The 27,764-nt window shown below is 34.7% G+C and overlaps 1 protein-coding gene across 3 annotated transcripts in view; it reads right to left on the bottom strand.

The window, feature by feature from the left end:
* Positions 1-27,764, bottom strand: part of GABPB1 (GA binding protein transcription factor subunit beta 1) — a 65,137-nt gene that overhangs the window by 9,462 nt on the left and 27,911 nt on the right. For 2 of the 3 annotated variants that reach the window (XM_045822334.1, XM_045822332.1), the window contains exons 2-8: positions 22,273-22,380; positions 18,336-18,503; positions 16,512-16,706; positions 15,335-15,446; positions 14,847-14,960; positions 4,281-4,466; positions 473-588 (exon numbers count right to left, since the gene is read on the bottom strand). In XM_045822334.1, coding sequence (XP_045678290.1) covers positions 473-588; positions 4,281-4,466; positions 14,847-14,960; positions 15,335-15,446; positions 16,512-16,706; positions 18,336-18,503; positions 22,273-22,380 — 999 coding nt within the window. The remainder of the gene's footprint in view (positions 1-472; positions 589-4,280; positions 4,467-14,846; positions 14,961-15,334; positions 15,447-16,511; positions 16,707-18,335; positions 18,504-22,272; positions 22,381-27,764) is intronic. The other variant, XM_045822333.1, reaches the window with a different exon arrangement.

The following is a 27,764-nucleotide window of genomic DNA, read 5'->3' on the forward strand; positions in this document are numbered from 1 at the left end:
AAATAAGCGGTTATCTATAGCTTTATAATAAATAACCCAGTTGACAAATATCAACTTTCCTTAAGAGGTTCCTCCAGCCTAAATAGGCATTTGCATTTTTCTTTTGAAAGAAAAAAAAAAGTTTTAGTCAGTACATAGTGATACTTCCTTTAGTGACTTGTGAGAATGACGTGTATAAATTTAATGGAAAATAGGGATGGAGTGCAAGAACCAAAGACATTTCAATGTTACCAGGATGGCAGACTTTGTGACAAACAAATTCTTCACTCATTCATTCATTCATTCAATGTTTATTTATTGAGGGCTTGCTATATGTATAAGGCAAAAATTAAACAAAATAATACTATGTAGTTTCTGTATCAAAACAACACTGACAGTAATAAATATAAAAGACAAAAAATATATATATAAAAGCAAATTGAATTTATTTTGGATGACTGCAGCAAAACACACCGGGTAAAAGACTCCTTACTTCTATTTCTGCAGATTCCACCCGGTTTTCAATTATTTCGATACATTGTCTCTTAGCTGGTGGTTCTTCACTTATAACAGTTTCTTCAGCAATGTCCGTTGCTGGTACTGTTAGTACTAAAATGAAAAAATGTACACATTACTTCATTTTCTGAAAGGTTTAGTAGAAATAAAACTAGTCAACATTGTTGATGAAACTCATCTAAAATATATTCCAAAACAATAATTTCAAAACATTGATTTGTTTTTTGAGGATATCCATATTTGTCTTCACCTTCTTGCTTTTTTACTACAAACTAGTCATTGTTTAAGTACCCACTTATTTTTAAAATTTGTATCTAATATATTCATTCATATGACACAAAATCAAAATAATATTTAACAAGCATATTTTGAGAGGTCTCACTCCACTCCTGCTAACACAGATGATCACTTTTATTGGTTTCTTGTGTAGTTCTTTTGTTAATCTATATAAAAACAAACATGAACATACATGCTCACTTTTCTTTCTTACACAAAAGGTAGCATACATATAAAACACACATTCAAATAGTACATCATTCTGCAATTGTTTTTTTCACTCCATGTATCTAAGTTATCTTTCATCAGTATATGGATAGCTTTCTTTAATTTAGCTTTTAATGTGTGGATGCACCATTATGAATGCTGTCTGTTTATAAATTTTGCTTGTTTCTCTACTGGGTTGTTGGACTTTGTCTCAATTTTCAGTATCTCTTTATATAAAAGTAAGTTATACAGAGACAAACTGTCTGTGCTTTACATAGCAGTATAGGACCATAAAAATGATGGTGCAAACCGAAACCATGAAAAACAATCTTAATAAACAATGGGGAAAATTACAATTGTTCCATAGCCTTTAATGTTTTTTGTCAAAACAGTAAAAATTGTAATTTATAAATGTGAACATAAATGAAAAAAGTAAAACTAATATTTATTTAGTGTAATGTAATTTAAAACATTAGAAATAATGAGAATAAAAGTGTTTTATTTCTTTTAACTCATAATGTTACACTTATAAATTAACTTGGGAATTTGAGAACCTTGTACCTGTTTCACTGAACTGTCCACGCAGTGTATATGTTCATATGTCAATCACACATTTTTAAATTATGGAGTCTTTAAAAGTTTATTTTAATATTCAGAACACTCCTCTTATTGCTCTTCTTTCCCAGAGTTTCCTTTCCTCTTCACCTTCCCTCCTCTCCATCCATATAAACTTAGAATCTGTTTGGCTACTTCTAGAAAAAGACCTACTGGTCTTTGTAATGGCTGAACTGTGTCTTCTCATAGTTCAAATGTTTAAGTCCTTGCCCCAAATATTTCAGAATGTGACTGTGTTTGGAGATGGAACTTTAAAGAGGTGAATAGCGTAATGGGGTCATTTAGGTAAGCCCTAATCCAACAGGACTGGTCTTCTTATATGAAGAGATGACCAGGACACAGATGAGGGACAACCACGTGAGGACACAGCAAGAAGGCAGCCATCTGCAAGCCAGAGAGAGGTCTCAGAAGAAACCAAAACTGCCAACATCTGGATCTTGAATTTCAAACCACCAGCATTGTGAGAAGATAAATTTCTGTTGCTCAAGTCACCTACTCTGTGGTACTTTGTTCTGACAATCCCAGCAAATTAATACGGTCTTTTTAAAATATCACATTACACGTATAAATTAACTCAGGAAGAACTGAGAGCTTTATGATAGTGAGTTTTCCCATCAAAAACAGAGTTTCTTTCCATTTGTTCATCAGTGAGGTTCATCTGTATAAATGTCAGGTTTGAGAAATGTTGTATCTGCCTGATACAAATACTTTGAAAGTTTTCTTCTTTTCTGTATAATTCTTGCTGGGAACCACCCTGCCTGGTTTCAGGAGCTGTAACACCCCCATGGCTAAGGCTGGGTGAGCGACCTTTGGACCAGAAGCCACTAAGGAGACAAAGTTTATCTCCCTGGCAGGAGCACCACTTCTGCTCTTTTCATAACTGTCCCCCAATGCTTGATCAGTTAGCCAATAATGGGTAAGATTCCCTAAGGGGGGAACGACCTAAGACAGGCATGATCACGTGGAGGCCCCTAGGGAAGTACTTGGGGGGATACAGTAAAAGGGGGTAATGGATCCTCGCCCCCTCGGGTTTGACAAAGCCTGAGTCTTCATTCTGCCTGCGAGAAGTCTCCTATCTCTGGCTGCCTTACTTCTCCTGTCTGACTTAAGCCTGAAACAATGACAGAGGGCGGCACAACCCTGTGCTAGAAAGGGCAGGTTTCTCCAGGTGATCAGGCCTAAGAAAGAATACATAAACACCTGTGAAATGTGCTTTGCTAAAAATGCTCTCAATTACATGATGAAGGTCCGAGCAGGAAATGAGTTTGTGCCCTTAAGTTTTGTAGCCTTTTAGCTAACAGACTCTCACTCAGAATAGGCCCTCAGAGTTCTTTGTATGTTATCTATTGTTTGATCCTTACTGCCTGACAATGTTTAATGAACTTTACCAGTATTCCTGTGCAAATTGAAATGCAGTAAAAGGCCTGTAAAGGCAAGGATCAGGGCGCTCTCCCCTAGAGAGTGTGGCCAGACCGCTCTGAGGTGCCCTCCCCTTGAGAGGGTGGCCGTGCCATCTTTTTTCCTCAGCGCAGGACTTGGTAGTCCGTGTGAATGTCTCATGTCTCATCCATGACACCGCAGACATTGCGGGCTGCTGTCTGCATCAAATTCTAATTAGTTCTTCAAAGCTTTAAAAAGAAAAATTTGGGCCTGATCCAAATTTTAGACCAGCTACTAGCAGATGACTTCTGTACAACAGGAGAAAGGCCTCTCAGGCTTCACAGGGCAAGGGTTTCCGCCTATCCTGCTCCAGTGACAAAGCCTTTCCCATAGCGCAGTACCTCTTCTACCACTAAACCAAATGTGCTTTAGGAGCACTTCTGCCTCCAGCCCTTCCTTTCCATAATTCCTTCACTGGCCATGAAGACGCACAGTCTCTGCCATCCTAGTCATTTTCTAAAAGGTTATGTGTGTGTATAACCTTTTATTTTCGGGGACTGGATGCAGGGTGATGCTTGCTCAGCTAGGAACTTTCTGCATTTTCTCTTTCTGCTTCCTCCACTATTGATGCCCTATTCTATCTTAGCCCTGTTTGCCACACTTCCTATTCAGTCTGGGCCCTGTCTTGCTGGAAATGCATATTTATTGCTGATTTCTGAGCTCAACCCTTTTCTTGTTGTACTGTTGTGGGTTTTTGTGACAGTTCTCTTGCCCTGGCCGTAATGGTCTTAGTTTCTTTGGCAGTACTTAAAATATGAAATTTTGTGGTTTTCTCAGCTTTTTAGATTTGCTGAAAATGTAGCTGGGGCTTGTTTCATCCACTGCATTGCTCTCTGTGGTTTCCAAGAAGGGAAAACATGGGGAAATTATCAACAAAGCTGCTAAATGTTGCCACCACATTCCTACTATAAGTCTTAAGTCCAACTTTTTAAAAGTAGCCTTTTCTTACATGGCATTTTAAAAACCTCACATGATATCTGAATTGTATTAAATGGCCTAGGAAATTATTGTCCAATGCTGACTAAGCATTATTTATTTAAGCTCATTTTCCAACCAGAACGTTTTGGGGCCAATTTTTTTCTCCACCTGGTATATAGTCAGGAAAAAACAAGCTAATTTTAATTATGTTTGTTGCAAAGGGCTACAAAAATATAATTTAAGGCAAAAATAAATACTCTGAAAAACAAATCACGATATCCTACAAATTGAGAATAAACACAAATTTCATGTAAGTGCCTACGACCAACCTTGTTGTCCGTCTGGCATGGTCACAATGATGGGCTGACCTATCCCACTGGTTGGAATGGAGTGCAAATTCCCAAGCTGAATTCCATCTGTGACTATTGTGATGACTTGCTGACCTCCTGAACTAACCACTTGCTGAATTGCACCATCCACAGATTCCGCAGTAACTACTTCCTCCGTGGCCACTACTGGAAAAAAAAATATATACATGTGAAAATCAGTGAGTATAAAAAAAGTATAAACAGAAGTTTCTTTATTGCTTCAGTACCTTTGCCTTCCCTGCGTCTTTCCTTCACAGAAAAGCTTTTACATGGTTTTAAACATCACTGTCCAGCTGTACATACCTGTGTAAACATTACTGACTACAAGTACCACAATTTACAATAAATGAGTTCCAACTATTCATGCATGTGTGTGTTTAAATAAACAATTGCTCTTCACTTAGTTATATGAGGTACAAAATTTATAAGATTTCCTGAGGTCACAAATATGACAAAGTTTCTATCTGCTTAAATAAAATTCCACAGTCCTAAAGATAATTTTATATGTGGTTATACTGCATTTACATTTACATATGAGTTGATAAACATTTCTATATCCAATGAAACATGAAAATTTGTATTTTTCAAGTAGCCAAAATAAACAGTATTCTCTTTTTGGATTATGTAAGCAGGGATTGCCTTGATAATAAGTGGCACACAGATCTAGTATTGTATGAATAATATAACATTTATATAATATGTAATATACTATAATGTTATAGTAATATAATATGATATACTATAACATAATATATTAATATGTAATATATTAACATTTATATCAGTAAAATCCAAAATTATGCTCTTAGTATTTTACGAGAGGCTCAGAGAGTATTCTAGCATCTGAAAACAGTCCCCCTGGAATTGTCTGAGTAAAGAAATCACAAGTTAATACTGTCAAAATCTTTTCCTACAAGCAATCCTATGACCAACTGCTGATCCCAAAAGATAGACACAGGAGCATTCATTGCAGTTTTACTTAAAATAGTCAAAAACTTGAAACAAACCAAATATCCATCAAAAGTAGAATGAATATATAAGCTGTGGTAGATTCATACACTGGAATACCACACAGCAATTTGTGTGACACAACACAAAACATGGATAAATCTGACAAAAAACCAGGCTGAGTGGTATAAACCAGATACAAAAGACACTCTGTGCACTTTTCACTTGCGAACTGACACTGATTATACACACAGGAGCGATCACTGTGTGACGTGTAATCGCTCTGCACGCTTGATGATCTGTGCACTTTCCTGTATGCATGTGACGCTTCAATAAAACAGCATCAAAGGAAGGACAGCAATCAACCGTAACACACTGAATTTTAAAAATCCATTTATCTATGGTAATACCTAATGAAAAAGGAAAGAAAGGGGGAAAGAGGAAAGCTCTTCTTGATAGAAGAATAACATCTATCTAACAAAATAAGAACAATTATTATTGTGACCCTCCAAAATTGTCACTTATCATCCTAATGGATGTTAAAACCACTGGTGAAATCTTTTGAAGAAACAAGACATTTAAATGTTCTCAAGGTATCACACGGAAAAGGGGGGAAGTGGGCCCCAAAAGACCTGGCAGTCCCCACTCTCCCCAGCAGTCATTACAGGACAGCCTGACATTATGTGCCCTCAGACGTGATGCCATGGGGTATTACAAAATACCACCATGTTCTTCCTGGAAATGCTGGCTTGGATCTAATGATTAAGAAACACAGGAATCCAGAATGTGGGTGATCCTGCAGACTGTTGGCCTGGCCCCTACAAAGACTTCCATGTCATGAAGGACAACAGAGGCAACAGGACTATCCTAGACTGTGGGAGACAAAAGAAACACAATAACCAAAAACAATGTGTGAACTCTGACTGGAGCCTGAATGAAAAAGCAGCATTTAGAGGACATATTGGGGACAACTGGGGAAACCTGAATTATAGACCATATGTCAGTAATGTTACTAAACTACTGTTGATGCTTTTAGGAAATAGAATGGAGATTGAGTATGTAAAAGGCTGTCCTTATTCTTGAGATACAGGCTGTTACAGTCATAGGATTACAGTTGAAAGACAGAGTTTATCCTCCAACTTTCCTATGGATTTGAAAACTGTCAACAAAAAATGTTTTAATATAATTAGTCCTGAAAAAAGAAATGACATAAAAACTATTTCTAAACGTTTTTAATGTGTTATATGAGGCAACTCTTTACCAAAAGTATAATTTAAAAAAAAATCATTCTCTCCTCAAGTGCTACCATTCAGACACACAGTTGCTCTGAAACATGCTAAGTTGCTACCAACTCCCAGCAGTACATCATGGGTATCAAAGACCACAGGATTTACTGAAGACTAAGAGAGACCCTACACATATCAACTTTTTTTTTAAAGACAAGGTAAGCACTGGGACCCTAGTTTCCAAGGACACATTCATGGCTCAGGCCTGGCTGCAGGTATTACTGTTTTATTTGATAATCATGGTCATAATACAAACTGCAGAAGATAATACTCAAAATGCAAATAACCTTTCTGTTTTGAGTCCTCTCATTTTTGTTTGCCTTAAACTATAATTAGGCTTTATTACCATGCACTTAAGAAAATTTCAGGAAGATAATTATAAAATAAAATGTAGGGCAAAAAATAGTAATATATTCAATAGAACAACTATTAAGATTTTCAAACACATGAACTATTGCTTTGATTTTTTAAAAAAAAATATCCATATGAAAAAGAAGTGTTCACTCTGATTGAATGTTAACTACAAGTAGTGAATATTTTAAAGCATAATCCTATGTAATAAATTTCTGAGATCACACACAAGGTACAACTCGAAAACTTTCATCTTTGCACTACCTGCAATGATAGTCATTAAAATGATGAAGTCCTTGCCTTTCATCTAAAAGGCTTTCTTTTTAAGTTGTGCTATGGTAAGGAGTTTAAGAAAAAATTATAGGAAACCAATTACATAAGAAGACAAAGTGCCCTCAAGAAACTCTAAGAACACCCAATAATCAGTCAGCTGTTGAAACATGTAAGAATAAACAGAAAGCCTAAAAATTTTTTAAAGTGTTATTAAATATATATATGTATGTATATAAAACATTCAAATAAGACAAGAAAAAACTGTCTTTAAGATGTTCTAAAAGACTCATATTCTACATATAAATATTTCAACAATAAAATAAACTTTATTAAAAATTTTTCAAAGGTATTATGCCTGCAATTGAAATGGAAACTTTATGAAACTTATTCTATAAAGCCAGTATGCTTTTATTGCTCTGTTTTAGGAACAGACAAAAGAACTATGTGCAAAGGAGACCTGACTCAAATTTCACTTTTAGGAGAAAGGAGGGCGACAGCCACCAGACACATTACACATCTGGATAGACAACCTTATTACCAAAGAGCAGAAGGGTGGTCACGGACATCTATTAAATCAACAGATTATATAGGTACGCCACAAGGAAGAATTAGGCCAAGCAAAGCTACATCAATATAGGACTATAGGTTACAGCCATGGTGTTTTATGAGTTTATTTTGAAAGGACCAGACAAACTACACTGCAGATATAAGGCCTGTATCTAACCAATTGTAATTTCTGATTCTCCATTCCAAATAACTTGCAAATCTATTCATTTCTCATTATCTCTTTGCCAAATCCTAATCCATGTTACCATTATCTCTTCCCCAGCTCACTGCACCAGACTCCTAACTAAACTCCCTCCCAGAGCCTGGCAAAGTAATCATTTAAAAAGTCCTGTATAACCTTAACCTTCAACCAATGTGAGTTACTCTCCCACTCACTGGGCTCAGCCTCTGTGGCCTTTTAGTCCTCTGAAATCACAAGCTCTTTCCTACTGCAAAAGCTCCCTCCATGTGTCCCTCTTCCTAAATTGTTTTTCCCCCAATTTTTGCTCCATAAATTCTAATCTAATCTATAAATGTCTCTTCCTCTGGGAAGAGCCTTTAATCCACCAGACTAAGTGAAAATCCTATATTCTTTATACATAGCACTAACCACATTTATTTTTCTGAGTGAATAACTTTATTATTTCATTCTACCAATAGACTACCAAGTTCCATAACAGTTGCGACTGTACCTGATTGTTTGCCATTTTCTCTCTAGCACCTAGCGGATGACCCGGGACATAAGAGATGTTCAATAAAAAAACTGCTGAATGAATGACTAAATAATACTTTTCTCATTGTAAATGAATACCTGTTTATAAACCATAATTGGAAATTTTAGCACAAGAACAGTTTTGAGTTATTCCTTGAACACAAAACCTGATATAACCCCTCCATGAACTTTTATCATTTGTACATTTTTTCATGTGTTTTAAGGTAGAAAAAAAGGGAGTAAGGTTGTGAGTTTCCTGGAGTTTTGATTTTGCAAATAGGAAATACCTTTAACAGAGTGACCTGTAAACTTTGGTAGAGAGATAGGATTGCTTCTGCTTTTTAATTAAAATAGTGTACTACATGGTGATGGTTTCCTCTTATAATACCCAAAAGAAAACTTTTACTTTTCTGTTATCTTCACTTTAGAATAACTTCCAAAATGGAAAACCATCCATTCTTAGAGGATACCACTCCACTCCACTCACCCTGGGCCCCCAACTCCAGCTAAAAGTAGTCTGTTTGCTCTGAAAAACAACAGTAACTGTCTAAATAATTTCTTTACAAATCTCTTATATAACAATTTTTAAACATTTTAACCTAGTCTTTGACTTTTCATGTTTCTTTTTCATTTCTCTAACAAGGTTATTTGTTCCTACTAATGGTAACTCTCCCTCCACCTTTTCCCTAGCTTCAGTGTCCCTCCCACATTCCTAGACAGGAATATGTGAAACTTTACATTTGTTGACAATTCTTTGGAAAAACAGTAGCTGAGAGTTGGCTCTGAAAGAGTTTCCTGGTCATTCTATTTCTGATGTAGAGATATGTAAGCTCCAAACTTAAAATCTTGTAAGAAAATAAAAACCTCCTTGATATATATAGTACCTGTACGCATTTGTAAGTTTGGATGGCTCTGGAAGAAATACAGGAAGAAATGGCAAGGAACAACAGTGAATCACAAGTAGGTCAAAATTATGTTTCTGCCAATGGCAGGCTTAGAACTTAGCATAGAATACATGCTCAGGTACCTTTAAAAAAAATGGACGGGCCAAAAATAAAGAAACCAGCAGTCACAAATTTAATCCCTTCAGTTTCATGCACAAGAAAATACACTATGAGAACACTTCAAATATTTCAGAAATACATGTGTTTTTTCCAAAATTAATGAAATGAAAGCATAAGGAAGAAAAGTATACTTTAACAGAGCCTCTGCAAATCTTGCCAGTCAAAAGAAATGTTCAATTGTGCCTAGACACATAGAACTTACACACTATTTTGAGATGCTAAATCTCTTAAATAGCTAGGTACCTACCACAACAAATCAAATAAAGCAAAAGAATCAAAATACTAAAGAAAAAAAGAAGCCAAAACTAGACTGCAGATTAGACTACTAATATGGTACATACAAGAAGATGAAATATCAGTCAAAACAAAGTATAATTTCTAAAAGTCTCAAGCCTAACAATGTGAACTTCCAGCAAATATAGTAGATAACTACTTAATTTAGAGGTAACTAGAAGACACACATTCCCTTAGTTTAAGTAGGTAACTACACTTAGTAATCTGAATCAATTCATTTTTAATAGAGATAATATAAATTTTCTTTAAACCACGATTTTATCAGTGCTCACTGATCAGCATCTGTTAGATACACAATTTCATAGGAATTCCCAAAATCTTAAAACATTTTTCTACTCCTGGATGGTGTGGTTCAGTGGAATGAGCACCAGCTTGCAAACCAAAAGGTCACCAGTTCAATTCCCAGTCAGGGCACATGCCTGTCTTGCTGGTTATGTCCTCAGCTGGGGGCGTGCGAGAGGCAATGATTCCTGTATCTCTCACACATTAATGTTTCTCTCCCTTTCTTTCTTTTTCCCTTACCTTCTCTCTAAAAGTAAATAAATTAAATCTTTTAAAAATATTTAAAACATTTTTCTAATTTTTTGAACAAAAATCAATGTGTTAGATAACGGTATATATAAATATGGGCAAAGTTAAAGATAGGCAAACCCTCAGTACGCCTATGGATTGCTGGCAGTGAAAAACTGCTGCTCTGTTTTATATTAAAAGTGCTCAACACAACATTCTACTCCAGTAAGAGAAATTTGGTCTTGATCATCAGTGTCATATTTTTGTTTTAATTATATCCTAATTACCTGAAGTCTCCTCCTCAATTACTCAATTCCTAAAAACATTAAGTAGCAAGCACCTAGATATATTTAAGTATTAAAACTATTAAGAAAGCCATTCTTCTCTCCCACAGCTTTTCCTTATTAGAGATTCATCTATGCACCTCATAAACAACTGAATATTAAATTACATATAAAGATGAAAAAATATGGGTCAAATTCTTAAACTGTGGTGGGCCATCAGAATCACCTGTTAAAAATACAGATGTGAGGGCCCCATGCCAAACCTACTCAATCAGAATCCATTATGGCAAAACTGAGGCAAACATGTTAAGATGATTCTAATTCACACAACATTTAAGAACCCTGCTCTTGTTGCCATTATCATTAACTCTCAGATTAACTGAAAGGAGTTAAAATTAGTAGAAAACCTGAATTAGAGACATTTAAAGGAATACAGCATTCTAATCATTGGGTATATAAAGTAACAAGCTAATTCCCAATTCGTTCCAAGCAGAAATTCTTCTAGTTTGTTTTAATAATGTAAAAGAGAATGAAGAGTATTATATTAATGTTGAACTACCTGACATTTTTCTTGAATTACTCCACTCCAAAATTCTGAAGGATATTTTAAACAAGGTTTTAAAAAATTATGTGTATACTTTTAAATGCTAAAATTTCTTTCACTGATTAATTTCCAAAATGAGTAAGTTAATTTCATGTAACAAGACAGGTTGGCCCTAGCTGGTGTGGCTCAGTGGACTGAGTGCCGGCCTGTGAACCAAAGGGTCACTGGTTCGATTCCCAGCCAACAGACATGCCTGGGTTGTGGGCCAGGTCCCCAGTAGGGGGCATGTGATAGGCAACTGCACATTGATGTTTCTCTCCCTTTCTTTCTCCTTCCCTTCCCCTCTCTAAAAATAAATAAATACATTTAAAAAATAAAATCATTAAATAAATTAAAAAAAAACACAAAGTTGTAGCCTCCCTTAAAAATAAATAACACTATTCAGATTTATATATCACCTTCGTATGAGTTTGCTCTTTGTGAGTCAGTCCCACAGGATACACTAACAAAATACTTCTGAAACTTTAAAGCTGAAAATTAAACCTTGGTCAAAGGTCAATGATTGTATCTTAATTCAGATCACTATTGTGAAAACAAAATGAGGTAATGTATATAAAGCACTTGGCACAGCAACAAGCATACAGCAAGAACCCAATAAATATTAATCATTATTTTTCTATACTGCATTATGCCAAATTAAACTTATAACTAATATAAATCATTTTATCATCTACCTGGCCTAGAGCCAGGTAGAGCAAATGATTATTTAATACAACTATGCACAGTAGCAAAGCCTATCATGTTCAGAAACTGAAATATATAATTCCCAACAAAACCAGTTGTTTATTTAAAATGAACATTAGCAACAAGCTCTTCAGAGTATATTGAGATTTATTAAATTACTTTTGTATACTTCTTTTAAATAGATGAAGAATCATGAAGAACTATGCATGGAGACCTAAAAATTTAAATAAGTTAAATACTTGGCAAAATAAAAGTTTATGTGAAAAGAATAAAACTGAAATTATTTACATAAAAAAACTAATAAAAATGCAATTCAATGAGATAATCTAATCATCAAGCATTAATAACTTGCAGTTACATTTGCTTGTAAATATCAAGAAAAGACAGTAATATCATTTCGTGTCACAATGAGAGCATTATAACAGACTAATGCACTTTATGAGGCTCCCATTGGACGACCATTATGGTAATGGAAAAAAAATACAATAAAGATTAAATCAAAAAATAAAAATAAAAGGGAACTAGGTCAAACACAACAAAACAAAAAATAGATTCGTTTTATATGTGAAAGATGGCCCTAATGTAATCATGAAGGTGCTATTTAAAGCCATAGTTCCAGAGTGAAGTGGGTGGTTTCCTAGACTATTACAAGTACCTTCCCTCTCTTTATAGACCATGGCAGTCAGCCAGCCAGCCAGCCTCCATCTCAAATGCCGTTATCTGCTGCTATACTCTGGCTATCTGGTGTCCAAAAGATGTGTTTAGTGTACTACTTAGCTGGTAAAAGTAAAGAATGTGAGCAATACCAGTTAGTACACTGATAGTTCTTATATTTTGGTCTTCAATCATTTCAAAAGGGCAAAAGAGGACTCATGGACATGGACAACAATGGGGTGATTGCAGAGGAGGGGGATATAAGGGACTAAATGGTAATGGGAAAAATACAATAAAAATTGAAGAAAATAATGACAAAAGAGGAGCAGAACATTTATTTCAATGGACTGTTTCAACAAACACACCTTAGAAGTAACAGTCAGAGCAGTGATATAAGACAAAATAATAATTACTCAAATATTTATTTCTATTACAAACTAATCTATAAACATTCCAGAAGAGACCAGTCCACTGATCACCACAAGGTAAACTGCATAGAGGAGACAGTATATTATAGTAGTCACAGACACCACTTGGGATTAGATGTTGAGCACCTTTTTACCCCTTAATAGCTATGGTACTTTGGGCAAAATTATTTAACCTTCACAATCCTCAGTTTCATCATCTATAAAATGGGAGCACTACTTTATTTCCCATATGTTAAGATGTCCTTGGAAAATATATATATAAATATTGCTAAAATGAGGATGAATCTGGCAACTGTTGTTAAAAGAAACTGGAGAGACAAGAGGCAGATAGATAATTTGTCTGAGCACATGCAAATTTATTTGATTATGCACCTCAGCTGAGGTGTTCACACTGGTCGCAATATACTCACCTGAACTTGAACTCAAGTTCTTAAAAGTATCTTCAAAAAGATTCCACTATGATATACAGCATTGAAACAAAAAAATCACTGTGTTCATAGAACATTGTAAGTCACATGCAATACAAGTCTAGTGAAATTACTAATTCTCTCAGACTAGACCACACATAGCATTTTTAAAGACAGAAGGTAGAGAAGTTGGTAAGAACAGCTCATGGAGCCCAAGATCTAAAGGTCAAAACTTCCAGCTGACTTTCAAGAAAAGTTATTTAATTTTCAGATATATACTTTAAATAAAGACAAATATGGACAAGTTTAACCAAGTAGAAACCAACAATGAAGTTAATTTTCTTTGATATGCTTATATAATTCCAAAGATGCCAAAGAGATCTAGGAATAGGCTACAAAAGCAGCATGTCAATATGATGATGCACATAACTGCTAACAGATTCAGAAGAACATGAAGACATAAAAGGCTTAGATTCAAGCATTGACTATGATGCTAAAGAAGCTGGAGAATGGATAAATGTTTATTATCACTAGCTTGTAGAAAAAGACAGCGAGAAAAAGACAAAGAAAAGAGAGATAGGTAGGTTTTCTCCCCTGAAAAAAAAAATACATCTTTCAGTCAACAGCACCTTAAAGAATCAAATGCAGTAATATCTACCTTCAAGCTTTTTGGACAGGATTACATGACATCATTAGGTAAAGAATTTACCACAGTGCACAGCACACACAGACAGCATTCAATGAACTGTTGTAGTTGTTGTTCGTGTTGTTATTACTGATCACACTTTGTGAAAAACTAATTTAAATAATGAATGACATCAAACTATTTTTCATTTTATAAGCATTAGTCCATACATAATGGTTTAAACTATAGTAATAAGAATAATTTGTGGAGTTTTTTTAATTCTCCAATTAAAAAAACATTTTGCTTACATAATAATAATAGCAAACACTATTTTGGTTAAGTATAAAAGGAAACTTTACCTAAATCAACTGTTAATACTGTTTGTCATTCCCCCAATAGTGGTTTTGGTATGCTATTTCCTAGTTCTGTCAGTCATTAAGATTTTATGTCATTCTACCAGGATTGACAAAAATAAAAGTTGTGAAAGACAATAAATTCATATATTGTATATTTATCTATATACTTTATTTATACTAAAAGTCATAGACTAGTAAAACAAAGGCCAAACTGGGTACACAGATACGTTTTCTGTGAACCACAAGATTTGTTTTTTAATTTTAATTAGCTGGCGAGATTTAATATTCTTTTAAAATTCAGGTTTTCAGCTTCTTGTGAAAAAGCAAAATCCAGTAACACTGAGCATGTGACTCGACTCGGTTAGAGCTGAGCAGCTGATGCCCCCTGCCTGGCTGCATTCTCCTCAGAAGGCCATCATCTCAGCCCTGCTCGCTGCAGCCTTTTCTATTACCTCCCAAATCTCCCACTTGTAATGTATACCCGTGACTTGCTTTCCTAACCTGGAGTTTCTGAAGAATTGGACAAGGGAGCAGATGCTTCAGCTAAGGCAGCTAATGTAGCTAATACTGATGTGGAAGAGTTTCCAAACTGAACAGCAGACACACCCGTTTCATCTGTGAAAAAAGAGAAAATAGATTTGAATTTTTAAAAAGCTTAATCTGATATTGTTTTGCTTTACTTGACTCTTAAGTGAGGCCTGGATAATATTAGTTTTGTGAAAAACAAGCTTGGATAGCATTAGGTTTTAAAAGATAATATTGCAGTATGTTTTGCAATATCACCTTTCTTTAGATTAATTTCTCATAAAATTTTCCTTTTTTGCCAATCATACCAAAGAAAACCAAAGTAGCTGAAATATTCTTACCCTCATTCTTCAACTGTCCTTTCTTAAAAGGATGAGTACGTACTAAAGCTTAAAATCCCAACAGCTATCCTATATGCATCTCACTACCCAATGACCTGGATGCACTTTCTGAAGATACCAGACCTGTTAGGTTGACCACCCCTCCAGGTCCAATGATGAACTGCGGCGTTGCAGCATGTATTGTCACAGTGTCAGGACTCTCTGGGTTTGTGTTGATTTGGTTCTGCATAGCAATCTGGGGGACAAATCACCACACGGTTTTCAGACTTATAACCAGAACATATAGCACAGGCTTTCAATGTATAAAGGAACATTCTATAATTTAAGAAGAACCATAAATACAAATGGGTGTCTTTATTTATGGTCTCATGAGAGTAGAGTGGTAAACCAAAGGTACAAATTTATATCCTAAGTTCCATTACGTAAAGCAGCACAATCCCATGAGTGAAGAAATGGTCTGAAAGGCTCTTACAGCACACAGCTGAAAGATACGCTGCTGCCCTGTGACTACAAATTAAATTATTTAGATCAAATTATGTCCTCTACTATATTCAGAAATCTATAACACTACATACATAAAGCTTGTCCTTCCCAATTAAATGTTCTACGTCTTCAACCCTGACCCCTAAACTGTACTCTTAAGAATGAAAGAGTTAGAAGACACCTAGAAAAATTCATTTTTCTGAACATATCTTCAGATGGTCCTAGAGTTTTATTGGGAAGAATAACAAGAAGATATGCAAGAAGAGGCAGTAAGTAAAGAAGATAATTTGCATCAATGTTGTGTGGCTGAAGAGAAGCAATGTTGGCTATTAGAAAAACTTGCCCCAGAGCCATAAATAAAATCATGCTCACAAACAGATTTTTCTGAGGATGGTGAAAAATAAAAGAAACCAAAGAGAATGATAAAGACAGCATCTGCATCATTCACTCAGGGGTCATTATTATGGTTGCTAAAAAACGTTTTATAGTAAAAGTATAACAGACTTTGACATACCATATGGTATCTAAAACCCTATGGTATGCAACAAAAATAATTAATTGAATAAAATGTCTAGAAGGAGAATTCAGGAACTTAACACAGAAATAATCACCTTATCTAATCTTCTAATGTTATGTGCAAACACTATAATCTTACAATCAGGAAAATGAACAGTAACGAATAAAGAGAAAGTGAAAAAGGAAATAGCCTGTCCAAAATAACTAAGTCCAAATGAAAGGCTACAAATTAAATAGTTCAAATCATCCACAAGACAGAGATCCTTTTGTTTACATTCTTAAAATTAGAAGTGAAAGTTACCTGTAATATCTCTGCTAAATCTTCATTCCCATTGTCTATTGAAATATCAAATGCAGTTTTACAAAATTTACTTTGTGTGTGTACATCAGCACCATATTTGATTAAAAGCTCCACCACCTCTTGATGATTGTGTTCTGTGGCCCAATGTAGAGCAGTCATCTTTAACATGTCCTTTGCATTGACATCAGCACCATGCTACAAAAACATTTCAAAATAAGGTATCTCAAAAATATGAAATATTAAAAATTCCTGAATGAAAACACTAGACATTCCACTTTTAAAAATTTGCTACTAATATGATGGAGCATTTTTGTGTGTGTTGAATAATCTATATGCTCCAGGATCACCACACATCTGTCACTTAACCAATATTCTATCATGATGACTTTCCTAAATGCTTTCCTTCTAATTTCTTAGAAGAGCAGCAGTTACTTTTTCAGTCACCCAGCTATAAGCACAAAGGGCTAGAACAGATTAAGAAGTGAAGGAAAACTATGAGCGTTCCTCCCCAAATCCTTTTTAATTTTAGTTCCTTGTTTACACAAAAATATCCTTTGCTTTCAAAACCAGGGCAATATAAAGAATGCAAAGGGAGCCACCTAGAGGTACACTGTCCAATACGGTAGCCACTAGACACATGTGGCTAAGCAGCTGAAATACAGTTAGTGCAAACAGAGATGTGCTGTATGTGTAAAAACACAGTGGAATTCAAAGACTTAACACCAAAACAAGGATGTAAAATATCTCATTAATAATTTTTATATTAACTTCATGTAGAATATTTTTGTATGATTGGGTTAAATAAAATATTATATTAAAATTACTTTTTACTTCTTTTAAGATAGCAAACAGAAAATCTACATGCAAATGTGATTCACATTTGCGGCTTACACGGTATTTCTTTTGGACAGGTTGATCTAGAGCGGAAATTTTCAATCTGTTTCATCTTATGGCATAATTTAATTACCGAAATTCTGTGGCACATCAAAGAACATATATTTTTTGCCAATCTGACAAAAACCAGGATAATTTTGATTGATTCACAAAAAATAATAATTACCTACCCTTTTGCTCCCAAGTGACTTTTAAAAAAATCAGGGGCCTATACCTGTACGTAAGGATTTCTAGTACAAAGAATTGACCAATCAGATGCAATCTTATCATGTGACATGACCAATAAGATACAACTCTATTATATGACCTATGTATCTACAGTTCAAGACAGGGCATTCACACCAGGTGGCTACTGTTGTGTCAGCTGTTGTCATTTTTAAATCTGACAGTCTAAGGAAAAAGCAGTGACGTGCCCCTGACTAAATAATCAAGTATTGCATGTTTTAAAAATTCTTACAGCACACCAGTTGAAAATCACTGATCTAAAAGCTGGAATAAAAAGGATTAAGAATATCTAAATCTACTATTCTCTGTTTCAGAATTTTCTCTTTGGCACTTAAATAATTAAAGAAAAATCCCCTTTGCATTATTTGTTTGTTAGTTAACTATCCAAGCCTAATAATCCTTTCCCATGAGCATTTTAACTATGTTAAGTAAGACAAAACTGTAGTCCCTCACCATGGCAGAGATCGAGGTCTAAGAAATCATCTATTTGACTTAACTAAGAACATACCAAGAAGTGTTTTTATCCCAGCAAAGAAAAACTTTAAGGTAATTTCCATTTGATATGCTTACACACAAAAAATTAGATAACATGAGAGAATAAAAGTAGAAATTCAATAAAACTAGTTTCCTTTGACCTTTTATAAAACCAGGAAACCTTTGAAGGTTTACTTTCAAAAGTAAAGCACAAAAATAGGGAACACATACCTTAAGCAAAACCTCTACTATGCTGGCATGGCCCTCAGAAGCTGCCATGTGCAGTGGCGTTCGGTCCACTTTGGTCCTGGCATCCCTGCTTACGCCAGCGCGAAGCAGCACTTCTGTGGTGGAGTAATGCCCGTACTGTGCCGCCAGGTGGAGTGGAGAAGTGCCCAGCTATACCACAAGAAAAGAAATCCACATTATAGTCACATTTAATACACTCCTATTACTACTTCCTGTTGCATATTTCCTGTTGATATAGCAAACAGATTAATTTACTTGTTTACACAGTAACTGGAAACTCAAAAGAAATAATTTATGCTTTATGACATTCTCTTCACAGAGGCCTTCGAGAATTCCCACACACTTCTCAGTAAAGGAAAAAGGCAAGTAATTCATTTAACTCAAATTTGCTTTCTTCATTATTTTTTTAATCAGGTAAAATAGCCAAAACAAAATTAATTTCATCAGGAATTAGAGATAATTAAGGTTTGAGAAAATTTTCAAAGTCTGTATTGGAATCTTTTCCTTACATCAACCAAATAAAACTTCTTTTCATCTATGAAATTCATATCAAGTAAATGTAATAATGTACATTTTTATATTTAACTGTTCTGTAGGTCTTAAAAATAGGTTCATTAAATACATCAGTGATATTTTTAAACGGGTTCACACAGTCATTTTTCAAGAGAAAAATCTGATCTGAAGTGTACTTGCCAAAGGTTGGTCAGGACAGAAACAAAGTGGAGCCCAGTTCTCCTAAAACTGGTTCCACATTGTCTAGCCACTACGTTGACACCAAATTCACAAAACACAGAGAAAGCACTAAAATGTGAGTGAGGGGAGCCTTAACAGAGGCATAACCTTTAATATGTGAAAATCAGAACTGTATCACATGCATCTAGAGACATAGAAAGTCTAATTACCAAGGCACTGATGTCCCAAAGAATCAACATAGTTCATTAGAACAGGCACTTTGCTAAGACCGCCACTGTAATAATATCAACTAAGGCTTTTGTTTAAGCACTTTCCATGGCAAGCACTATTCTAAGACCTTTATACATATTATCATTTAATCTCGTAACACAGGTACTATTACTATCCTCATTTGGCAGTAAAAGAACTTAAGTAAAAGGGGTTACCAATTTTTGCCTGAAGTCACACCACAAGTAAGAGTCATAATACAAAGCAAGGCATGTGTTCTCACAACATATGGCAAAAACAGAAGTCGTTCACCCTGGGAATAATTATCTTATTATCAATAAAAGCCTTGTATCTTGTCAGGGAAGGTCTAAAAGATCAAAGAAGATTCTCTAACAGTCCTTTCTTTTCTCTATACATTAGAATAAATGTCTAATGTAACTGGCCCTTTGTATACTCAACAATGCTTTGTTTTTTTTTTAAATCACTTATATATCCCTAAATAATAACTTTGGTTTTGCCTATTTTGAACTTTGTTTAAATAGTATCATACTCCATGTATTTCTGACTTACTTTCTTTGGTTTAATAGTATGTTCATGAGACTCACTAACATTGGTGAATTTATGTGTGGTTCACTAATTTTCTCTGCTCTATAATAGTCTACTGAATGAATAAGCCATAATTTAACCAATCTACTGATGAACATTTGGGTTATTTATATTTTTTGTTTGTATGAATAATGCTGCTGCTAAAAATAGTCTCGTACATGTCTCAAATATACAAACAAGAGTTTTTCTTGGAAATGTTTTTAGAAGTTCAATATCTAAAGATATGCACATGTTTGAATTTACTAGGTACTGCCAAACTGTCCCCCAAAATGTTTATACCAATTCACATATCTCTTCACCACTGCTTGGTACTGCTAGACTTTTTTTTTACTGGCTAATCTGGTGAACATACAATATTTCATTCTTTTACTTTGCATTTACCCAACTACTAATGCAGCTGAGCATCTTTTCATGTGTATTGGTCATCTGAACTTTCTCTTTGGTAAAGTAGCATATCAAATCATTTTCCCATTCTTCTTTGTCTTGTCTTTTTATTACTGCCATGGGAATTCCTTATGTATTATCCTATTGTCCTAATGCACTATGGTACCACTATGATGTATCTAGATACGGATTTTTCACTGATCCTGTGGAGATTTGATGGGCCCCTTCAATCTATGAGCTGCCATTTCTCATCAGTCCTGGAAAAATTTTCGACATCATGCCTTAAAATTATTTAATCCCTATTCTCACTCTTCTTGTGGATTAATGATTAGAGACATGTTAGATTTTCTCACACTGCTCTTCATGACTCCTGACAGCTTTCTGTGCTGCATTCTGGATGGGTTTTTGGGTTGGTTTGTTTTTTGTTTTGTTTTTCTTATCTTTTTAGTTTACAAATTTTCTCTTCAGCAGTTCCCAATCAATTAAAATCTTATCTCAAGACCTGATCAGTCTGCTTCTGTTGTCAGTTGTTTCAGTGGTTTATTGTTCAAAATGAATTGTTCCCTTTAGTTATTTTTGACTGTTCATTTTCCTCAGAATTTCATTTGTGGATATAAAGCCTGGATAGAGGGTAGGTGCCTCCAGAAAAAAATATTCATTTGCATCTACCAGCAACCTAGGGTAATCTCTAGTCCAGAGATCACTTTAAATTCATTTTTCAGTTTATGGTTTCACAGAATGCTAAGTATTTGAGTTCGGGACACAAATGTGTGCAAGGAATGGCTTGTGACTTCAATTTTTTCCCCCTTTCCATTTGGTTCCTTGGTTCAAGTCAGTTCGTTTTCCTTGCAGTAACTAACAACAAGGGCAGAAGCAGAAGCAGGTGTTGTGGGGGAGGGGGGGTATTTCTGGTTTATCCTTGCAGTGAAGGTGCATCTCTTTGGGATTCCAGAATTATGGGGGAGTGACTCTCCTAGGAGACTTCTCTCTATGAGCAGCCTCAGTTCTTTGCCTTCAGCAAGTCGTGCCAGTGAGGTGGAAAATACAACAAATGTTCTTAGTGTAAAATTTCTTTGGGTTCTGACTTCCATTTAGGTTTTTCAGGTTAAGACTCTCTATTTTCTAACTCATGGGTGGACTTAAGATTTTTAAAATATTTAATTAAAAAAATCTATCTTTAAAGACAGATGTTAAAATATTTATGGATGCAATTAAATGATTCCTAGAATTTGCTTTAAAATAATATATAACAAAATAAAGTAGATGGGGTCATAGAAAAAACATTCATCATGATTTGATAATTTCTGAAGTTAAGAGTATGCAGGGGTTGATATATGTATTTGAAATTTTCCACAATAAAAATCTTTTTGTTTTGGTTTTAATAAAAGTAAAAAAGAACCCAGGACAAGTAAGCCAAAACCAACAAAATTAAAAATCTGGAATTCTTAGCTTTTACTAGTGGAAGGGTTAATCCAGATTCCTAGCTCCTAGAATTCCCAAAATCATCCCTTTTGATTTAACCCCAGAATTAAATAGAGTTATAGCTTTGTCTTCCTCACAATGGTCTTCTCTAGTTACTAAGAACTTCCCATTCCTTTTTTCCTTTTTTAACATGTTTGCAATAGTTTCACAAGTATCAATTAAAATGCAAACTTTTTTTCCTTTTTAAAAGCAATTATAACATTAACTCAAATCTTTATATTATTTTCTGAATTATAAATTGTACCCAGGCTATTTTTAAGACCTTTAAATTAAATCACAAGCAGCTACATTTTACATTCATCCTCCATTATTGAACTCCATAGTTTAAAAGAAAAACCCTTTGTGAGCGAAATATTTGGGTAAGGTTATCAAGTATCAAAAAATGATATAAACCATTCCCTTTAAAAAACAGCTATAATTCTAAAGTTGCAAACAAATCTGCAAAAGAAATTTTTTACCACTTATAAACACAATACTAAATTCTTATCTGAAAAAAACTCAAAACTGAGAAGAAGAAAAAAACATCATTGTAACCATCATTCTTTACCCAGTCTGTAGTAAAAGGAGCTCCATTTGCCATCAAAATACGAACTTCATCATCTTGACCTGCTCGTGCCGCTTCTAAAAGCTTCTTTCCCAAATCTACCAGGGACATCTAAACAAAACATAGATGAATTTAAAATCTCCAAAGTTACAAAAAGGTTTGAACCTACTGAGCCAATGCAAGGCCCCACTTCTGATATCTATCCTAAAATAAAAATATATAGAAACAGATCAATAAATTATATATGTGAATATGCACATATATATCTACATATGAGGAGGAACCCAAAAAACTGGTATTTATAAAATATTGTGTATTTATTCGTACATGTTTAAACTTCAGTCACCTTCCAAGTACTCTCCACGTGAGCAATACACCTATTGAGACATTTTTTCCACTGCTCAAAAACAGTTTTTGAACTCATTGATTTTGCTGCCTTTGAGTGTTTCTGCTGTATTTGTTTCAACTCTTCCACACTGGCAAAACGTTTCCCTTTGAGATCTTTTTCCTCAAGCAAAACAAAAAAAGGGGCACTCAGAGCAAGACGGGGTAAATAGGATGGGTGGGGCATGGGGGTAATGCCGTTGCTTTGGTCAAAAACTGCTGAACAATCAGCTCAGTGTGGGCAGGCGCGCTAGTAAATCACCCATCACAAAATGGGAAAATGTGTTGAAACAGTCTTCAAAAAAAAATTCACTGAAGCTGAATGCCAGCTGGTACACTGATACAGATGGGTTCCTAGAACACTCACCTAGTGGGGGAAGCCTGTACTACAAGGGGCTCACCCTCCAGAAAAGATCATTCTGGCTTTTTTGGACCCCCCCCCCCCCGCGCCGTGTATGTGTGTGTAATCATTTTTAGAACGTGAACAATCTAAAGATAGGAAAATGGTTAAATTGTGAAATTTGGTAGAATAAGATATAGTAATTTAAGATAACTGCTTTGAAGTTATATAATAACATTAAAAAGTTATGCCATGTTAAGTGAAAAGACACAAAACTAATTTTTTGAATGTCGAAATATACACAACTAGTGGTATGGCTATGGGAAATTCTACGTTCAGTTTACAAAGTTTCTGCAACGTTACTATTTTATCTTCCTAATCTATAAAGTGGATTTTTAAGAGACAAATTATATTGTATGACTGTTAAATAATGAAATGCTGACATTAAGGAAAATGATATACTATTGACTTACTAAAAAGGAAGAATGGAAAAGATAAAGTAAATGCAGGGTATCGAGGACTTAAAATAGCAAACTTATTGATCTGCTTATAAGAACTGCAATAAAACAACAATGAATTGGAACAAATCAATTTCTCCCATAATTTTGAATAATTATTTTAATTATTCAAAACATATATTTAAGTACTCAGGATACTTAACTTACTGTAGTTTTAAAATTCCATGAGCCATACAGCTGTGTAGTAGATTAAAGCAGCTGAATACTTTTAAATCAGTGGGTCTCAATGGTAGAGGGCACTCTGTATACGGAGGTATTCTGGGGATTGATGCAGGAAGGAGAGGGGTGAAGGTTCTACTAGCGTTTAGTGGGCAAGGGACAGGGACACTAGAGGTCCAGCAAGTCAAGGAACAATCCACTATGGCAAAGAACTGCCACATGTCCTGTATGAATTTCAAACATTCCACTGAATATATCTAAGGCTGGAATTTAATATGTAAACAAAACATATTTTCCAGTTATTCATGTATCCCAAATTTTCCAAAGTACAACCATACTATAAATCTATGTTTTATTCAGAACTTTACTAAGAGTTGTTCACCAGTTTGAAAAATCATGTCAGCAATCTCAATGCCACTTGGGTGAGTGAATCAGCAACATAAAAAAATGACACTGTATCACCATGCTTTCAGAGCTATCACGTTCACACTGATTCTGTGCATAGGTGGCAGCCATTTGACTACCCCTTGTGACACCTACTGTAGTCCACTGAATATTTACCTGCTGAAATACACATTTATTATAAGATGCTTTCCTTCTATTTCTCCTGTACATTAAAATTAAGATATAATAATTTTTGAAATTATGCTGATAGGTATTATTAACTATGATTTTCACTTCCAGTTAGCAAAAGGGGCAATATAAAATATACAGTATAAAAAAGCTGTAATGGATCTAATTATTTAGAAATAAAATTTAGAAATGAAAATTATTTAAAAATAAAATACACATGAGAGCAAGTAAGATCAAAATCAAAGGTGCTCTAGTGCTCTAATTTTCTTACCAAGATAATTAGTAAAATTTAAAATAACACTGAAATGTAGCAATTTCACTTCTGTTTCTCACCTGAGGAGAACCACACACATCACAGAAGAACGGCACTAACCCTTAGAACTCAACTGCATTAAGACAACAAAAATGACCAACAGGACAATCACTTCAGAAAGAGCCCTCAATTTACTTGGTTTACTGTTTACACATTAAATCCTCATAATAAAGCAGTATTAGATTTAAACAAAACCATATAAAGACTTGGCAATAAATGTTTTGGTATACCCAAATAATCAAATAAAGAATATAATCCAATTCAGTGTATTTTAATGAAGGTTTAAAACACACTGCAAATATACTATGCATAATAACATTAAGTGTCATGTAGTTGTTTTCCCTTTCATCTTGAGAAACCAACTGAAAAACCCACTGTAATAAATTCCATTTTTAATTCCTTTACTACTTCTAAAGAAGCTTATCAGGTTTTGAGACAAAGCATTATTTTTTAACTCCAATTAAAAGGTATTTTAATAAGATCTATAGAGGAACTTCAAAATGTCTACAAGGAAAATCTGCGTTTGCTTAAAATTACATGCTGAGAGGGCCATCTAGTGGTAACAGGAATTACAAATAATTAAATTTTGCTTTTAATTTCTGTAATTCATAGCTCACAGATCGGTTGTGAACTTATACCATCTCCTGGACATGAAAACTCTCTATAAAATTGTAAAGCACTAACTAGTTCCATTTGAATTGTTACTAGCACTATTAAAAATGAGTATGAATGAAAACACTTAGAAAATATAATCCAATTATAAAATCCTTAATAATAAACCTTATCTCATTAAAACTTTTGAATAAAATATCACTCCAGGAGTACCATTATAAATCCAATTAAATTCTTCTAAAATTTATCAAGCAATTTAGCACAAGGGGGAACCCCCCCCAAAAAAACAAACCCAGAATTTATTTATTAAGAATTGTGTATTTATTCTTATACTTTTAAACTTCAGTCATCTTCAAAGTACTCTCCCTTTGATGCAATATACCTTGTTGAGATGTTTTTCACACTGCTCAAAACAGTCTTTGAATTCATTAATTTTGATGCCTTTGAGTCCTTCTGCCATTTGTTTCACCTCTTCCACACTAGCAAAATGTTTCCCTTTGGAGACTTTTTTTCATACCAGGAAACAACAAAAAATGTCCTTTGGGAAGAGGGGAGAGATCTGGTGAGCAGGGAGGGTGGAACACAGGGGTCATGCTGTTTTTGATCAAAAACTGCTGAACACTCAGTGTGGTATGTGTAGGCGCCCTCATAAATCACCCATCATGAAATGGGCAAACAGGATGAAATAGTCTTAAAAAAAAAAAAAACACTGAAATTGGTGCAGCCTCTCACAATAACACCAGCTGGTACACTGATACAGATGGGTTCCTAGAACACTCACCTAGTGGGGGAAGCCTATACTACAAAGGGCTCACCATCCAGAAGATAACTCCATTTTGGGGGGATGCCCCCTCATACGTATGAACCAAAATCTTTTAAGATATTCATAATCTTTGACCCAATAACTTCACTCATATAATCTATCACAAGGAAACTATAAAACATAAATATTATAAAAGTAATGTTGTAAGATCAGGAAGAATTGCAGTGCCCTAGTGCAAACAATAAAAAAATAATTAAAATACATCATAATGGAATATTGTAGTCTTTTAAAAATTTTTTTTTACTTTTTATTATGAAAAATGTTGAGCAAATATAAGAGACACAATAGTATAATAAACTGCCACAGAGCCACCACCTAGCTTCAATATTATCAACTTATGTCCAACCCATTACTCATGTACACATTCTATTTTGAAGCAGATATTGAACATATTTTATGTCTGTGATTTCAGTATTTATCTCTAGAAAATAAAGATACCAAACTGAATTCAAAGGTTTCAAAATAGAACTGAGCTGTCCAATACAGTAGCCACTAGCCATAAGAAGCTACTGATTATTGAAATGTAGCTAGTCCAAAATGAGGTATAAGTATAATGCATCAGATTTTAATAACTTAGTACCAAAAGGAATATAAAATAGCTCATTAATAGCTTTTATATTGATTACACGTTGAAATGGTAGTATTTTGGATATATGAGGTTAAACAAAACACATTATAAAAATTAATTTTGCCTATTTCTTTCAGACTTTTTTTTAATGTGGCCACTAGAAAACTTTAAAGTAAATATATGGCTTGCATTATATTTATATTGGACAGAGCTGTCCTAGAAACATCTTGAAGGCACCAACTCTAGAACTGCTGGGTACAGCCAAGATTGTTGTACCCAGCAAAGCCATCACCTAGAATCAAAGGGCAAAGAGCTTCCCAGACAAGAACAAAATGAAGTTCATCATCACCAAACCATTATTATATGAACTGTTACAGGGACTTATTTAAGAAAAAAAAATCTAAACTATTAACAATAAAATGGCAATAAATACAATTAAATCTAAGTGACAAATTAAGCAAAGAACAACAAAGAATCATACATAAGGAAAACATTTTGATGGTTTCTAGATAGGAGGGGGGTGAGGTGAATGGGTGAAGAGGTGAGGGGATCAAGAAGTACAAACAGGTAGTTACACAATAGCAATGGGGATATAAAGTACAGTATAGGAAATGGAGTAGACCAAGAACCTATAGCACAACTGACAAACACAAGGCCCGCAGGCCAAATCTGGCCCTCCGCCTCGTTTTACCCAGCCCAGCACCTTGTTTCTACCCGGTGGCAGCGCCCAGTTCTCACTTAACTCTTAAGGAGTAGTTACATTTGTAGAATCCTAAAATTACATTTGGCCCTTTGAAGGCAACCGTGAGGCCGATGTGGCCCCCAGTAAAAATGAGTGTGACACCCCTGACCTATAGCATGACACATGGACATGGACATGAACAACACTGTGGGGATTGCCTGAGGGTGTTGGCAGGTGCTGCATGGAGGGACAGAGGGGGAAAATTGGGACAACTGTAATAGCATAATCAATAAAATATAATAAAAAATAAAAACTATAGGACATATGCATGGCTATGGCCTTTGGCCTTGTTAGACTTCACAAATTCATTTGGGGATAAAGGCACCCATAGATTCTACTAAATTCTCATCTTTGCAATCCACTATCCCTTTACCCCATTTAACTACTAGTCTTTTTTAGATCACATGTATTTATTCAAAAAAAGAGACTGACGCTTGAGAAGAATAGAAGCAGAGGGTGAAAA

The sequence above is a fragment of the Phyllostomus hastatus genome, unplaced genomic scaffold (assembly GCF_019186645.2).
Source record: "Phyllostomus hastatus isolate PE091 unplaced genomic scaffold, TTU_PhHast_1.1 phas_scaffold_501, whole genome shotgun sequence".
NCBI classification, from domain to species: domain Eukaryota; kingdom Metazoa; phylum Chordata; class Mammalia; order Chiroptera; family Phyllostomidae; genus Phyllostomus; species Phyllostomus hastatus.